We start from the raw sequence: 14,793 nt of genomic DNA, 5'->3' as shown, positions 1-14,793 counted from the left end.
TATGTTTCCAAATGTATTGAAAGCACAGAGTGTATATAAAGTTTACTTTTTATTCCAATAGTAAGTGTTTTCACAACTATGTTCTTCCTTTACCACCTGAGTGGTATATTTACTTATGTTTTAGAGGTTTTCACACACACCATATTATTGGTTTATGTTTTATGTTCTTTCATTTCTAAATGAAACGAGTTTTTCAAGATCTGGAATTTCTGCCTAAATATAGTGAGAAAAGTCGCCTTTGATCACTTTAGGAGTCAGGTAGATGTTGTTAGGGTCCTTGTATTATGTCTTGAGCTAGAAGGGAGGTCAATGTTAAGTACATATCATTAGTTGACTGAGACAGCAGCCTCAGGAATCACATAGAATAAGCAAATGGTACATCTTCAGTAAATGTCGGCCGTTAAGAGCAGCAGCAACATTGATCAATTTTGACTCCATAGAATTTTAAATTCATCCTACGCAAACGCATTGAGTAAATAAAGTCAGAGATGAGTGACAAACTGAGGGGAAAAGGAGAGGAAAGTTTTCATCTCACTTGGGGAGATACATGGGCAGATATTCATTTTACAGCACTAAACTCAGTCTTGTGAGTGAAAAAAGAAAGCATGGGAGATGTAACTCACTCTTTAATTGTGGTCTAATATTCCATCGAATGGGGTACTGGATTAATTAACTGTTTCTCTATGGATGAACATTTGATTGCTTCTAGTATTTTCTTGAGGCAGAGACCTGCATTTTTTCACCAAAATCCATTTTCATTTCTTCCTGGCTGTACAAATGGCAGATGAAGTTTTTATAAATCTATAAACTATGTTCATAACAATAAAAAGATCTATAAACTACTAGATAATGATTAAATTTTGAGCAGTTATTTTCTGCCCAGATAGCAGTTCATAGGTACCATTCCCTAATAAAACTAACCAGGGCTCCTTGGAGAAATGCTGGCTGCAAGACTGGAACAGGGAAAATATAAGATAATCCTGGAGAACCCTGTAGTGTTAGCAAGTAAGGAAGTCTTCAGAAATATTCAGGGCATGTGGAAAAGGACACAGATTCAAACCAAAAGGAGCTTCCAGTGACCAAACCTGGGACAATTAGAGTAACAAAATGATGGTAGTAGGAAATTGTAACTCAGAATAAAGCAAAGATCCATCAGTCCATACTAATAGAAACAAATAATTAATAAATAGGTGAAGAGGAGGAGAATACTAATTAATTAATATAGAAGGATAATGGAAATAGACTATCACCATTAGGCAAACACCAGGTAATAAGTTTTGCAGGCAAGAATCATCGATGGATGTTGAAATTAGAGGACAAATGCATGATGAGAAACAGGATATTTACATCATCTCAAAGTAGTTCCCCTACATGAAACTCATTCATGACAAAGAGAAAAATAGTAACTTGACAGTGGAGCAGCCTGGCTAATATCACCTCAGCCCACTGACCAAAGTTAGTATCACCAGTAATAGGACATACTGATGTCAGGTACCTCCTAATATGCTGCATTGAGAAGAACACATCACTTTTGTCCTGTTCTTACTGAAAATATATAACCTCGATCTAATAATGAGAAAACATCAGACAAACCCAAATTGAAGGACATTCTACAAAATACTGTTTTGTAAACCTCAAAAAGGTAGAGGTTATGAAAGACAAAAAAAGACTGAGGACCTAACATAGATCGAAGAGACTAAGGAAATGAAACTAAATGCAATATGGAATCCTGGATTGGATCCTGGACCAGAAAAAAAGGCATTATGGGACAACTGGAAAAATCTAATAAGATCCATAGATTAGTTAACAGTTTTATATCAGTGTCAGTTTCCTGGTTACAATCAATTTACTATATTGTACTATGTAAGACGTTAACATTAGGGGAAAGTGAGTGAAAGTTACACGGGGATTCTACTATTTTGCAATCTTTGTATTACTAAAATTATTTTTAAATAACAAGTTCAAAAAAAAATAGGTCATGCAGTTTTCACTGTGTTGCTCTTTCATAGGTGAGCAATCCAGAGCCCTGCTGAATTGAAGAATTCAGCATAATTTTCTAACACCTAATAGCTAATGTTTAATGTCAGTAGTTTTTTTTTTTCCTCATTTGGTGTAATCTAACTCTGGGGATTTTTCTTAATTATCTGAAAGAAGCAGATCTGTTGTTCATTTGACAAAAGAAACCGCCCTTAGCCCTTATCTTTAGCTAAATAGATTGTTAAAACCAGACAAAGCATCAGATGGGGCTTTAAACAGAATTGGGATTCTATTTGCTGCTCTGATTCTCCAAGCTGCTATTAAAGCAAAAACCGTTTACTAGGTTTCTATAAATCTAACGTGCAGCTTTAGAGGGGTTCTGCAGTGCTTTCAAAATGAAAAATCAAGGATCAGAAACAGTGTATGAAATACACAGAGGATTCAGCCTGTAACTTGACAATCCATTAGCCACTTTATTCAACACCTAAGTAAGTTTTTCTTGAGTTAACAGAATACAAAATAGCAGAACCAGGGTATGGAAAAGTCCCCAGATGTAGACTCAGATACTTATGTTCAAGTTCTTTTTTCTTTAATTGAAGTAGAGTTGACTTACAATATTATATTAGTTTCAGGTGTACAATATAGTGGTTCAATGTTTTTATAGATTATATTCCATATAAAGTTATAAAATATTGGCTTATCCCTGTGCTGTATGTTACATCTATGCAACTTATTTATTTTATACCTAGTAGTTTGAACCTCTTACTATCCTACTATATATGTATATGTGTGTGTGTGTGTGTGTGTGTGTGTGTGTGTGTGTGTATCTGAATCACTCGCCTCCTGTCTAAGTCTACCTTCCTCCAGCGTCAGTCCAATTTATAGCCAGAAGGACTTGACGTGCAGAAGGTGTGTTCTGCTCCTTTGCTGGTTCCAGGCCCTCACCTCTGTGGGGCTCAGTCTCACAGAGCGATTGCTTCATAGCCCCCCCTCGCAGTTAGCTTTGCTGGAGATGGAGGGTCCTCTTCAAAATAAGTGCTGTGCTCCCAAGGGCTCGTGACTCCCTTCCCCTGTATCAGTGAGGATGTGCTAGGTTACGGTTCGGTAACAAACACTCCAAGATGATCCAGGAACTCTTCCTTCCTGCTCCTTTGGCAGTTCCAGCCCCTCTGCTGGGTCTGGGCCGTGGGATGGAGGGAAAGGGACAAGAGTCTTGGCGGCCCACAGTTTCTCACCTGTTATGTAGGTTACTGCTGCTTCTCAGGCTAGCCCTTTCGGGCTGATGATGCTCCATTGCTGGTCTTAGTGGGGCTTCTCTAGAAGGCCCCCTGCAAGGGTGTTCCCCACCCCCGACGCCATACAGTTCCCTGAAGTAGAACACTGACTTCACATGGTCCCGGCCACCTTCAAATGGGCAACAAGGCACAATCCCACCACATGTTTGGAAGGTGGGGAGAACAGCACTGTATTGCTGTGTACACACGATAGATACTCAATGGTTCAAAACACCAGCCATCTCTTTAGTTGATGATCCTATGGGTTGACAGTTTGAGCGGGACTCAGCTGGGCAGTTCTACTGGTCCCATCTATGCTCCTTGATTCCCTGCAGGGAGCAAGGTGGCTCTGCTTCAGGGGTGTCACTCGAGTGATGGGGGCTTCTGGACTGTGTGTCTTTCATCGTCCTTCAGGCTATATCGGGTTTGTGCATATGGCAGTTTGGCAGGTTTCCAAGAGGGCAAACAGAAGCATACAGGGCATCTTGAGATTTGGACTTGGAAGTGGCTTAAAGTTGCTCTGCCGCCTGCTGTTGGTCAAATTCCCCAAACCAACAAGATTTGAGGAACTCCAGCCTTGATGGGAGGAGCTGCGAGGTCACCTTGCAAAGGGGCATGGGAAGGGGAAGGTAGAGAACTGTGGCATCCACCCCAAGCACTAAGACCACCACATCTTCCTGATCTTCTGTGGGAGAAGTTGGGGGGGGCTGATGGCTAGATTAGGTGGCTAGACTCGGCAAGGCCAGATCAAGACATCTTGTGTGTCCAGTAGGGGTGTCTGACCACACTTGATGGAGGTCTTTATTAGAATAGTGTGCTGAGCACTTGTTTTGTCTACAGCTTTGGGGCTTAGACATCAATTCCAGGCAACAGGCATGGATATTCAATCACAAAAGGAAAACTGCCTTAAAGGTGAAGTGACCTACTACAGGTCATGCAGCTGCTAAGTGGTTCATTTCTTTTATCTGGGGAGAGGGGAAACTATGCACTAAGGGCTGCTGATTAAAAAGCATAATAAATGCCAGAGACTTAAAAGGCCGCTGTGGCTGGGATGGGCAGAGCAAGGTGGATGGTGTGTGAGCTGTCGCTGGGATCCAGAATCTACCAGTCCCTGGAGCCCATGGCAAGGAGCTTTTCTTTAAATTTATAAAGAACAAAGGAAGCTCTGTGAAGGATTTTAAACAACAGGCTCACATCTTGTTTCCAAAAGACCCTTCCGGCTGCCATGTGAAAACTAGATTGGAGGTGCAGACTGGACCAAACCGAGTTAGGATTCCTCCAGCCCCGTGTGGTGCCACTCCATGGGTCCCAAAGGCAAAGGAGAAATGGTCTAGTTTGCCATGAGCAAAACCGAGAGGCAGGGCACAGGGAGGAGCAGAGAAAGTCAAATGGATAATTTCACACCGTGCCCTCCTCAAACACACGCACACGCACACGCACTGCTTCGGACCCAAGCAGGCTTGAGAAGTTCCGGCTTGTGTTCTGTGATACTTTAGCCAGATTAATTCCGAGTCAGACAGTGACCTCCTCTGCTTTGCGATGTGAACAGACAGATGGCTGCCAAGGGACCACAGCAGAGAAAGACCAGCAGAGACCCCAGCATGAGGGACCCAGCCTTTGAGCCCAGGAGTTCATACAATTAATATTTCCAGTGATTCCAATTCAAAAGGCAAATGGTGTCCAAAGCGGTGGGATATTTTGACAACACGTGGGTGGGAGGGCAGGGAGGCAGAGAGGAGGGGCAGGCGGTGGAATAGGGGCTGCTGACATCACCCGCCCCCTCAGGGACATCTGTGAGCCTCCCCAGGGGCTGAGGAAGTCCGTAGGAACAGAGCAGTCCATGGAGCAGGCCTCAGCCCCACAGCAGGAGTCTGCACGATTGATCGTAAGTCTGTTCTGTCATTGCATTGCAGCTCCAGAAACTAAAACGATCACTTTCTTTCAAGACCAAGAGTTTACGGAGCAAAAGTGCTGACAACTTCTTCCAGCGAACCAACAGCGATGCGAAACTGCAGGCCGACATGCTTTCGGAGGTCAGCCCCAGCTCCAGCCTGCTCCCTGCCCCCGGATGCCTGACGTCCACAGTCACCAGGGCCGGCCTGTACCCAGGCGGCGGCAAGGCCCACGCCTTTCAGGAGCACATCTTCAAGAAGCCCACTTTCTGTGATGTCTGCAACCACATGATCGTGGGTAAGCCGTCCCTCTGCCTCCTCCTCCAGGTCCCTGCATCCCTGCAAAGCCAGGTGAGAGGGGTGTACCTGAGTCCAGGTCCCCGTGGACAGACTCTGAGTCTGTCTGATATGCAGGAGGGTTGTTTGAGAGCGTTTGGGGTGACAGTGTGTGTCAACAGGTAAGGGAAGCAGGGCTGGGTGGAGGGAGACGCTGGGTTGTGGTACAGATGGAAGAAAGCTTCCAGCCGATCCCCAGGGAGCTCTCAAGCCCCGTACAGTCATCTCGCATTGAGGCCAGAGGTCTGCGACTTTGTACCCTTGCATCACCTCTCACCGGGTACGGGCAGCCCCCAGGGAGGGGGCAGAATCTTGAACAGAGCAGTTCTTTTTAGCTAAGGGCAGTTAAGGGAGAGGGAATCCGTGGGAGGCAATCAAGGTGCTGGGCAGTTGGGGTTCGAACGCCTCTGTTCTGCAGGGAGATCTGAGTGACGCATTGCAGGGTCCTCTCCAGTATGCGTGGCTGTGTCTATCTGGGGTCGCCTGGGCAGGGGGTCTGTGGCTTGGTGCTCCAGGTGAGTGACATAGACAGGCAGCTGTGGAAGGCAGGAGACCTCAGGGAGGCACTGACCCAGGCAGGACAGGGGATTTGGTTGGAATGGTGATTACAACTCTGGACCCGGACAGGACTCACTCCTGGTACCTCAGAGAAATGGTGATAGCCTGAGCATCTTGGGGGTTGTGCCCAGATGAAGAGAATGGCCTATAAAATGTCCCAGCTAGAAGGAAGACCTGAGCCATTGAGAGCCAGGTGCACAGAAATTCTGCAGTTAACACTCTTCTGCCTGTCCCACGGTAGAAACCCAGTAACCAAACAGATGGAGGAAACCAGAAAGGTACTTTGGGTGGAACTCAGAGTGAGTTGAAACCCGTTGTTTCAAGAACAGCAGCGTGTCCTGGTGATGGACGGGTCACTGCAGAACAAGAGAGGAGGGGGAAGGAGATGCCCATGTGTGCTCTCAGGGGGCAGTTAGGATGTACCCACCCTAGGAGAAGTTGAAGGGCAGAAGGCTGGAATTAAGAGAGGAAATGAGGCTGGGAATCAGACGATGCAAGGCTGACCGAGATGGGGACTGTCCTCCTGACACGGTGCTGATCCTGCAGACATGAAGCCAAGCAAAGCCTAGAGCACCTGGACAGCCACTGAGAGGGTAACAGGTGTGAGAGACAGGCCTTCCCCACGTGGGGTCCCAATGCCAGGCCCACGCCATACCTCCTGCTCACTTACGGCCTGGGTGCTGCAGCGCTGGGCTTGGCCGTGAAGGCTTCAGGGAAGAACACTTTAAGATCAAGAGCCTGTTTCCCAAGCTGGGAGCCAGGGCCCAGTGTGGCCTGATATGTCATTCATCACACCTTACAGCTCCTCAACCCTGAAACCCACCCTTCCCAGCCCCCCGTTTCCCCTTCAGTACCCATTTCCCGTGGGCCAGCACCTCTTCTGAGTATGACAGTTGTCTCAGGTCGGATTCCCTAGAAGCAGAGCCTGACATGGGGACTCAAGTGCACGTAATTTATTGAGAGGGTGCTCTCAGGACAAGAGGGAGAGAGGGAAGCGGATGGAGAAGGGGAGGAACTCAACTAGGAAGCGGTGTTAGGTGGATCTTGCGGGAGTCTGGAGCATGAATTTCACCAGCTGGTCCTTCCTTGAGGCCAGCCTTTGGTATCAGTGGGCTTCCCTCCTCCTCCCATGATGGAGGTCATTTCAAACCCCTGAGCAAAGTGGCTCATGTTCTGCCGATGGCAATTTTCGGAAGAAAGGGGCAGCTGTGAGCCACGAGCAGCCAGCACACATACCACCAGTGTTATTAGTGAGGTTTCGCTGCTATAACGAATTGCCACAAACTTGGTAGCTTTAAACCACACAGGTGTATTATCTTATAGTTCTGGAGATCAGAAGTCCACAGTGAGTCTCACTGGGCTAAAATCAAGGTGTCCACAGAGCTGCATTCCTTTCTGGAGGCTCTAGGGGGGAATCCATGTTCTTGTCTTTTCCACCTTCTAGAGGCTGCCCACACCTTGGCTTGTGACCCCTTTTTATCTTCAGTGCAATGAAGCGTGGCAGTGGCAGGTCACGTCTTTTTCACACCACTATCCCTTTGGTCCTGACTCTCCCCCTTTCCTAAAGATTCTCGTGATTACACTGGACCTACCTGGGTAAACCAGGATCACCTTCCCATCTCAAGGTCACCTGATTAGCAGCCTTACTTCCATTTGCACCCTTGAGTTCCCCTTGCCGCGTAACATAACTACTCACCAGTTCTGGGGATTAGGACATGGACATCTCTGGGAGGCCATTGTTCTGTCTATACCTACCTAGTACGGGGTATCTGGGTAGGGCATCAGCAGTGTCCACCATGGCAATAGAAGAAAACCTTAGTTGAAGATCACAAGACTGGCCTCCGTGGATTCCTTTCCATGCTGTCTCTGATGCCAGTCATGTGATAGTTATATTCCAGCCAAAGGCTTTGTGATGTCACAGGGTGAGAGGCCATCTTACTTTGAAGTGGGCAGAGAGGTACCTTTCCATATGGTACACAGAATGGGGAGAGCGCGGACCCATGTTTTGCTCCTGGCTATTCCCATGAAACAATTAGCTCCTTCCCTTCCCAGATGAAATGAGATGAGGGAGTGAGGACGGTAGAAAGACCATGCATGTAGAACCAGACAGCCTGGATTAGAGCCCCGTGCAGCTGTGTGACCTCGTGCCAGTGACTTGCCTTCTTTGAACCTGTGTCCTCATTTTATGCGGAGATGATAATACCACCCTCAGGGTTTTGTGTGGACTAATGAACTGGTAGAAGGGAAGTACCAGGCATCTAATAAACCTCAGTAGAGGAAGGGTATTGGAATTGATATCATTATCATTATTATTAAACAAGAAAATAGTCATTTTCCTAAGGAAGAGAAAGCTATTTAGAGGGTAAACCAAATTAGAGTAACAAAAAAAATTTTTGACACTTTATAGCCATAAATAATTTTAAAAATAATGTCATGGTAACAAAATAATTAGTCCCTCATCTACACAGCAGTGTTTTACATACACCTTAAAGATTGCCTCTGGTTCTGCATTTCCCATTCCGTGAGGGATTTGAACAAGCAAGCAGGTGTCTAGAAGAGAGTGATCAGAATGGTGAGTGGTGTGCCAAAATAAGATTGTGAGGAAACCCTGGGAGTTTGGTGTGGAAAAGACTTTGGATGTGCAACTGTGTTTTAAAATACCATATTGGAAAAGTCAAGAGACTTACTCTCTGTGCCTTTAGAGGGAAGGGTTGGGAGCAAGGGTTAAAGTTAAAAGACAAATTTCAGGGAGAATATAACCATTTAACTGAGGCATTTGACCAGTAATTGAAGGGCCTGCCTTATGAGTAGTGAGTAGTTTAACTTCTGCCAGGCATAGGTCGTCTTGAAGATCTTCCCCTACTTAATTATCTGATATTCTTTGAAATGAGCCTCTGCTGCTTCCCAAAGAGACCAGTGTCTGTCATCATTGAACGTGGAAATATCAGTGGTTTCCAGTGTAGCCAGGAAGGCAGGGTTCTGCGGTGTCCTTCACCCTTGGCCAAGAACCAGTTGGCGGGGGAAGGGTGTGTGTGGGGGGGTGTTTATTCGAAATGGGGAGCGGCATCAGCCACTTTTGCAACCATACACGCAGGCCTGTCCTCATCCTCAGAAAACCATTCTCTATTCACACTGTCATTTTCTAGTCACTATTATTATTCATGTTCTTCCTTCTAACAGGCCACATTTAGGAAGAGTGCTTTGTGTCAGTCAAGGATTTCCGAAAAATCCCCGTATCACAACTACTCTAAAACGCCAGTGTGCTCAAAACAGCTTTCTTTTACTCTTACTCAGCATCTTCAGATCACCTGGGGCTTGGCTGATCCAAACTCAGCTCAATTACTGTGTCCTCTCTCTCTTCCTTATCGCTTACCCTTTCGTTGGACCCACGGGCTGCGCATGCCATGTCCTTCTAATGGCAAGGACAAGTGGAAGCATACAGAGCTTCCAGAGGGCCTTGGGTTGGAGGAACCCAACTGTCACTTCTGTGGATACTCCACCGGGATGTGGGTCAAACCCATGTCCAGGGATGGAGAAGTGCACTCTGCCCCCAGTAGCAGGGATAGCAAAGCCACCTGCGAAGGACAGAGTGAAGAATGTTAATAATCCAGCCTACCACTGGGCTTAGGATGGCCTCTGCACTACGGAGCCTTTTTTGTCTGGGAGACACTACTAAGTCTTAGAGCTAAACTACCTTCCACGTCCCTTCTGCATCTGGAAGTGATGCCTGGCATCTGACCATTACCATGGCAGGGAGGGGGTCTCATCATGTCTTGTGCTCAGAACTCTGAGGCAGTTTGGCCTCCAACTTCAGTTTTGTGTCTACCTACCTAGCTTCAGAATTTGACGCATCATTTTCAATTTCCACACAGATTTCCACTGTCCTTTTCAAGGCAGTGCTATTCATAACCCTTAAATAGGTGATGATGAGTCTCTATTTTCAGTCTCATGACGAGTGTGAAAAGACCGACAGCCTGTGTCTTTTTAAAACAACTAATGGAAGTGAGTTCACCTCCGAGGAATGTCACAGTCATTACCCTAAAGAGGATTCCAGGTACACCTCAAGTACAGTGACAATTTTGAAAGATTCTGTTTTGAAAATCACACCAAAAAAATGCTTTGTGTTAAAGAGAATTTCACTATACTTTTCTCTTCTCAGAATTAAATGTATAGTGTAACTGCCTTTTTAACATAAAAAGAAAGAGAAGAAAGAGAAAAAATAGTCAACAAGGCACACTGCTCTTTTCAAAGATGAAAACCAAGTAAACCAAATAGTAGGCTCCTTCAAGGAAAGGAGAAAGGGTATTAGAGAGGTGATGTGAGACCAGAGGGAACGAGGAGAGGGACAGGGCAGAGGAAGGAGGCGAGGAGAGGAAGAGGAGTGAGGTAAAGCAGAGGCTCATGGACGTTATCCTTCCCGAAACACTGCCCAGGGCTTGTCATCTGTGATAGAGCACAGCTGATCTGCCCTTTTTCTTTACTCCGCAAACCTAACCTCCTGTCTCTACATAATCACCTGAAGATTTGTATTCTTTTTTTTTTTTTTTTGCGGTACGCGGGCCTCTCACTGTTGTGGCCTCTCCCGTTGCGGAGCACAGGCTCCGGATGCGCAGGCTCAGCGGCCATGGCTCACGGGGCCAGCCGCTCCGCGGCATGTGGGATCTTCCCGGACCGGGACACGAACCCATGTCCCCTGCATCGGCAGGCGGACTCTCAACCACTGCGCCACCAGGGAAGCCCAAGATTTGTATTCTTTAAGCCTCAGCTCATCTTCATTTTCTAAATTCCAGGGAAAGACCCCCTGCTACTATCCCCTTAGAATGACATTCCAGGGAACATATTAAAGCAGGTTTTTTCCTCTCAACTGAGAACCAAAGGTTATGTAATGATGGCCAAGAAAAATCAAATCTCATTTGTGCACTTTCTAGCTGATGGATATTTGTATAAAAATAAACGGAATCTGGCATCCTCGCTGTCTAGGATTTCTAAGTTGGAACGGACACTCAGAGTTGGGTTTACAGGGTCTCAGATGTGTGCCTCGCCTAGCTGCCTAGGCCTTAAAGCTGGAAAGCGTAAACATTTGCCACCGGAAAGTGGCAGTAAAAGTAGACCAGGACCCCAGCCTCATTCCCTGCCCATCTCTTTCTAATTTCTTTGGCTCCTTCACTCATTCCCTCATTCCCTAGTGCCAGCATTGCCCTTGACCTTAGACCTGAGATTGCTCCTCCCCTGCTGACCCTGCCCTTAGGCCCCTTGGGTTAAGCAGGCACTATGGCATGCCCCCCGCCTCCAGGACATGGCTACCCTTTATGATCACCTCCTTTCCAGAAATGTGGTCACCTGTGCAAGCCAAAGATGATCAAGCCAGTCTTTCACGGAGACATGAGAGAAATAGGCAGTTAGGTGTGTTCACCAGCCCCAGTGCTGGATGCCCAAGCCTTTGGGTCAACAGGATTCAAGAGCCAGTCAGACTAGGAGAATCCTCTTGTACTTGCTTAGAAGAAAAATACTTCCTCCACCAAAACAATCCACTCTTGCCATCTTTAGGCCTTGGCAGTGGGAGTTAGGGTGGGGGACACGTCTTCACTGGGCACCCAGTACGTGTATTCCATCTAGGGCACTCTGTCTTTACAATGAACTCTCTACAGTGACTCGTTTCAGGAGAGCATTGAATTTCCTTGCGGTGATCTGCATCTCATTGGAATTGCAAAGACTCGAACAAGTCAATATGTGCTATTAGCATAATGAACTCAGTGCATGAGTCCACTCCGTCAATTAAGGAGGTTTTTCTAAGGGACTCCATTCTGACCCCTTGTTTCCAAAACTTGTTTGTTTTTTTTTAATTTATTTTTTTGCTGTGTTGCGTCTTCATTTCTGTGCGAGGGCTTTCTCTAGTTGTGGCAAGTGGGGGCCACTCTTCATCGTGGTGCGCGGGCCTCTCACTATCGCGGCCTCTCTTGTTGCGGAGCACAGGCTCCAGACGCGCAGGCTCAGTAGTTGTGGCGCACGGGCCTAGTTGCTCCGCGGCATGTGGGATCCTCCCAGACCAGGGCTCGAACCCGTGTCCCCTGCATTAGCAGACAGAGTCTCAACCACTGTGCCACCAGGGAAGCCCCCAAAACTATTTTTAAATTAGCTAAATGTTTTTAGTTGGCAGCCACTTAGAAGACACAGCATATTAGATGGGCACATATTTTCTAAACAAATATTTTGCAAACAGGCTGGATTTCGTTGCCTAAAATGTCAAGTTTCCTCATACAGTCACTGCAGTCAAAGGATCATTTACTTTCTAACTGTCCGAGTAGCAACCACTGGGGAAAACAATAATGGCTTTGTGGGCTTCCCTGGTGACGCAGTGGTTGAGAGTCCGCCTGCCGATGCAGGGGACACAGGTTCGTGCCCCAGTCCGGGAAGATCCCACATGCCGCAGAGCAGCTGGGCCCGTGAGCCATGGCCGCTGAGCCTGCGCGTCCGGAGCCTGTGCTCCACAACGGGAGAGGCCACAACAGTGAGAGGCCCGTGTACCGCAAAAAAAAATAAAAAAATAATAAAAATAATGGCTTGTCCTGGGTAATAATCCCTAAAACAGGACAGAGTTAGAGATCCTAGTGAAAGTGGTTTATTATGGGGAGAGCCCTCTGGAGAAGGGGAATCAGAGAAACAGGACCAGGCAGGGGGAGGAGTCAAGCAAGGATGTGGTCTCAGCTGGAGTTGACGTCACATGATCCCACCCAGGGGGAGTTCTGGAACACAGATTTTATCATATCGCCAAGTAGCCCCACTTGAGACCAGGGTGTTGGCCTTTGTATACTGTCGCTCAGTCATTGGCCGTGGCTGCCCCCCAGGGGGCAGTGGGAGTGTGACATCCCAGACAAAGAGGATCCCATTTGGCTGAGAACAATTCTCTGAAAAAGGGCACCTGTGAGCCATTTGGAGCCAATACTCACAGTGTCAGTACGATAAGTAAAATCTAGGCGAGGCACTAACAGCATCAGTTATCTCTGTAAACACACTTTAATGCTACAAGACGCAATATAAAAACATCCTCCACTAGGAATGAATGTGAAATGCAGATGGACCGTGGCATTGTTGTAGCTATAACACTGTGTTATCATTATAATGGATAATATAAGGACAGGAAATATTACGTTACACTGAGTCACGGAACTTTCTGCTATGCTTTTGTTTGACCATTAATTTAGTTGTTTCCTGACGTATTCGGACCTCATCTGATTGCTTGAAAAAGCCATAAACATTGAAACATTAACCACACCTTGAATGGAAATATTCACTCACCGTTGAAGTTGTTTCTTGGTGGAAAATGCCAAACAGAAATCAAGGGGAATATTAAAAAAAGCAAATGTAAAATCTATGTATTCTCAGGATGGAATTAAAACTCTTGAAATGCCATCAGTCATTTAGGTGGACAGTTGTTTTAGGAGCTGTGCAGCTTATAAATAAGAAAATACAAGTGCTCTCTAGAACCTTTTTCTTAAATTTCAGATGTATATTTTCCTTTGGGCTGTGGTATGTGTCCATCATAAAATGTGGTACCTAGACCTCAGTGGTTTGCCCTATGGGATTGTTAATCTCTGGAGTCTTAATTGCTTACAAGTAGCAGTAAACTGCTACTTTTCTACTAGGGGACAAAAAGGTAACGTAATGCCTGGACCAACAGAAGTAATTTCTTTGTATTCTTTGCTTATCTGGCCCCCTTGAGAGAATTGTGTTGCTTCTGGGGACAGAGTTTTACGTGAAAGTAAATAAAACTGGAGCACACCCAGGGTAGGGAGATAGTGACCCTGCCGGCTGAGGAATGTTTACGGGAGGTGGCAATGCTTGGCTGGGAGAAGACTTTGGGGAACACAGTCATTGTCTTCAAATAGCTGAAGTGATCTCATCTGGAAGAGGGTTTAAACTTGCTCAGGGTCCCAGGTGCACAATGATAGATGATACAGTGAGGCAGAGTTCAAGATGCTAAAAGGAAGAGCTTCTAAAAGTATTCCCAGAAGTAGGCTTCGTAGATTTGGGGAGGGAGGATTTTCTATAGTAAAATATGTTTGGAAAATGCTGTACACTACACTCCCTTTGTATAATCACAGCACATGTTAGCATTTTGAAGTCCTGCTATCCTGAAGACAACCGGGTGTTATCAGTGGAGAACAGAGGCAGTGGAGCAAATGGGTGATAACGGGGTTCTCCCTCCTGAAGATTTTCTTTTCCCTAATTCCACTCGGCTGTCATTGAACACTATTTGGCATGTCTCTCTTTAATGGACACAATTTGGAAAGCCTTTACAGTGCCTGCAAAAGCAAGTTCATTAAAGAGTTATTAAGACTTCAGTTCAGATCCCATGTTCTCAGAGAACATTGTACTCAGCACCTTTTAACTAAAGGGGCACAAAATACTTTTCAGCTAGCATCTTCCATTAGTTTCCTGAAATTTTATGCCTGCTGCCATGTTTTTTTTGTTGTTGTTGTTGTTGTTTTTTCGGTAAGTGGGCCTCTCACTGTTGTGGCCTCTCCCATTGCGGAGCACAGGCTCCGGACACGCAGGCTCAGCGGCCATGGCTCACGGGCCCAGCCGCTCTGCGGCATGTGGGATCTTCCCAGACCGGGGCACGAACCCGTGTCCCCTGCATTGGCAGGCAGACTCTCAACCACTGCGCCACCAGGGAAGCCCTGCCATGTATTTTAAGAAATACATTCTGTCTCATTTAAAATGACTTAAATGAAAAAGTAAACCACATTCCTTCC

The 14,793-nt window shown here is 46.3% G+C and overlaps 1 protein-coding gene across 3 annotated transcripts in view; it reads left to right on the top strand.

Annotated features, from left to right (window-relative positions):
* STAC (SH3 and cysteine rich domain) overlaps nt 1-14,793 on the top strand; it is a 102,032-nt gene that overhangs the window by 30,992 nt on the left and 56,247 nt on the right. For 2 of the 3 annotated variants that reach the window (XM_030830109.3, XM_030830107.3), the window contains exon 2: nt 5,165-5,441. In XM_030830109.3, coding sequence (XP_030685969.1) covers nt 5,165-5,441 — 277 coding nt within the window. The remainder of the gene's footprint in view (nt 1-5,164; nt 5,442-14,793) is intronic. The other variant, XM_030830108.3, reaches the window with a different exon arrangement.

The sequence above is a fragment of the Globicephala melas genome, chromosome 11 (assembly GCF_963455315.2).
Source record: "Globicephala melas chromosome 11, mGloMel1.2, whole genome shotgun sequence".
NCBI lineage: Eukaryota > Metazoa > Chordata > Mammalia > Artiodactyla > Delphinidae > Globicephala > Globicephala melas.
The sequence above is the reverse complement of the archived record's forward strand: the minus strand, read 5'-3'. Positions and strand labels throughout refer to the sequence as shown.